Source organism: Populus euphratica, unplaced genomic scaffold, assembly GCF_000495115.2.
Source record: "Populus euphratica unplaced genomic scaffold, PopEup_1.0 scaffold5331.1, whole genome shotgun sequence".
Taxonomy (NCBI): domain Eukaryota; kingdom Viridiplantae; phylum Streptophyta; class Magnoliopsida; order Malpighiales; family Salicaceae; genus Populus; species Populus euphratica.
The window spans coordinates 1-2288 of record NW_011505134.1 but is presented as its reverse complement, the minus strand read 5'-3'; the positions used below and the strand labels follow the sequence as shown (position 1 = coordinate 2288).

At 35.1% G+C, this 2288-nt stretch overlaps 1 protein-coding gene across 1 annotated transcript; it reads left to right on the top strand.

Annotated features, from left to right (window-relative positions):
* The first annotated feature begins 409 nt into the window (after positions 1-409).
* LOC105120185 (protein disulfide isomerase-like 5-4) lies at positions 410-1957 on the top strand. Its single transcript, XM_011018376.1, has 4 exons — positions 410-697; positions 856-946; positions 1023-1117; positions 1837-1957. Exons 1-4 carry the CDS (start codon positions 657-659, stop codon positions 1940-1942), a joined length of 333 nt encoding a protein of 110 aa, XP_011016678.1. The 5' UTR covers positions 410-656; the 3' UTR covers positions 1943-1957.
* Positions 1958-2288: the final 331 nt, after the last annotated feature.

Here is a 2288-nt window from a genome sequence, read left to right as displayed (position 1 = left end):
CTGAAACCGGTCGGTTTGACCCGGTTTCGGTTCGGTTTCGGGTTTTTTTTCAATTTTTTTTTCTGGTTTGGTTACTTTTTTTTTGATAAAAACCGAACCGAATCGAAAATGATCACCCTACTTTACAGCCTACGTGATCAACATCAGCGTCGAACGTACATGCCACGTGGCAAAATAAATAAGGAAAAAGGAGGACAGTTTCTTTCAATTTTAGTCTACACGTCACCATTCCACCCTCCACCACCCATCATATACAGAAATAGTTTACAGCATGTTTGTCATTGTGTTTTGAAATATAATTTGTGAAAAAATTAATTATTTTATTATTTTAATTTACTAGTATTAAATATAAATTTTTTTTTTTTAAAAAAATATTATTTTAATATATCTAATCAGGCTCCCACTGTAACCGCACCCAGCCACCCGCAGTTTGAAAAAAAAAAGAAAAAAGTCAGAGGCTAGGTGCTGGGGAAATTTTTATGGGAAACAGGAGTCCTGACAGTGTTTCTTTCCATATATAAGCAAATGCGAGTCCATTCGCAATTCGGTTGCCAATAAATACAAGAAAAAAACAGATCTAGCTGTTATGCGTGATTTGAGTGCTAATTCCCCCCTAGTCTTCTCGATTTGTCTGCCAGTGATTGAAATCAGCGGCCATGGTTTCGACGAACAAGCTCAAATCCGTCGATTTTTACAGGTTCGATCGATCGATATTTCTTCAGATACTCTTAAAGACTTAGCATTATAACATGAATCTCGAAGCGTTAGACACCTGTTATATCCATTTTAATCTTCATTAATTAGCTAAGGAGACTTGTTAATTTTTTTAGCAAATGTATGCGTGAATTTTTTCAGGAAAATTCCTAGAGATTTGACAGAGGCATCGTTATCAGGTGCAGGATTATCGATAGTAGCTGCTCTAGCTATGATGTTTTTGTTTGGAATGGTAGGCAGCTTCTCCTCTACTTTTTAAGGAGTAAATACGCAGATTGCTGCGTTTAAATGATGATTTTGATGTGCAGGAACTTAATAGTTATTTAACTGTCAACACTTCTACATCTGTAATTGTTGACAACAGTTCTGACGGGGAGTTCTTACGTATCGATTTCAATATCAGGTAGGGAAAAAAAAAATCTTGCCTTATCAAGAAGTGTATTATTTTCTCTTTTGTTTATATGCATACAAGTGGTTGCATTGCGGGATTTGTGCCAATTCAGGTGCAGGGTAGGGTCAAAAGGATGAGGTTTGTTGTTGTGGTTATGCAGGGAATAGTTTCAATTTCATTTTTTGGAAAGGAGAGGTTCGAACTTGAGACCTTTTTGGGGAGGGCCATACTCATGCCAGTTGAGCTTGAGATCTCTAGTATCAATTCCCTTGACCTATGTTGATGACGTTTTTTTTTTTTTGTTTTATTAGTGATTACAGTGTCAAGAGTAAAAGTATTAACAAGGAGATGCCTAGGCTTAGGTTTCTTGTTTTAGTGTTAGTTTTGGGGATTTTCTCAGGATTTATGATGTTAGGCTGCATTTGCTGTTCAATTGGCAATTTTTTTCTTTTCAGCTTCTTTTGTTTTTGTTTCATCAAAGAGCTCCGGTTTTGTATTGCTCCTCATGTGTTTAATTTTGAACATGATCAATAGTTTTAAATCTAGTTTCATTTGTCAAATCTAGTTTTCCCCCTCTTCAGAGTTTCTAGGTTTGTGGCTTATTTTTTCTACATTGCCTCTAATGATGCTGTAATGCTTTCCCGATGCTTTTTCTTGATTTTACATAAATATTTGTTAAGCTTGTATTTATCTAGTTGAACTTGACTGACAGATTTTCTTTTTAATTGTAGCTTTCCTTCACTCTCATGTGAATTTGCATCGGTTGACGTGAGTGATGTGTTAGGAACTGTAAGTTCTTTATTTCTATTGTTGTGTTTTATCTATTTAGTTTTATGAAATGAATGGATAGATTTTAGATAGCGATAAGCTGGAAAAAGAAAAACGGAATAAAGCAAAAGTTGGTGCCTTTTGGTTTAGAAGGAACTCAATAAAAATGTAAAATAAATGGACCAGGGTGTCCACAAAGCTATCTTTACATGTTAGTGGAATCATGGAAATTTCTAGAGATAATACTTGTAATTGCTCTGGTGCTCCAAGATGAATTAGAATGCTTTTGTTATATTGCCTTTGCTCCTTTTCTTCTATGCAGGGTGCAATTTTCTCGATATTTTTTATCCATATTTCTTATGAAGTTTGATCTTCATTGCATGTGTTCCTGCTACTCCTAGGTGTGTTGTATAAT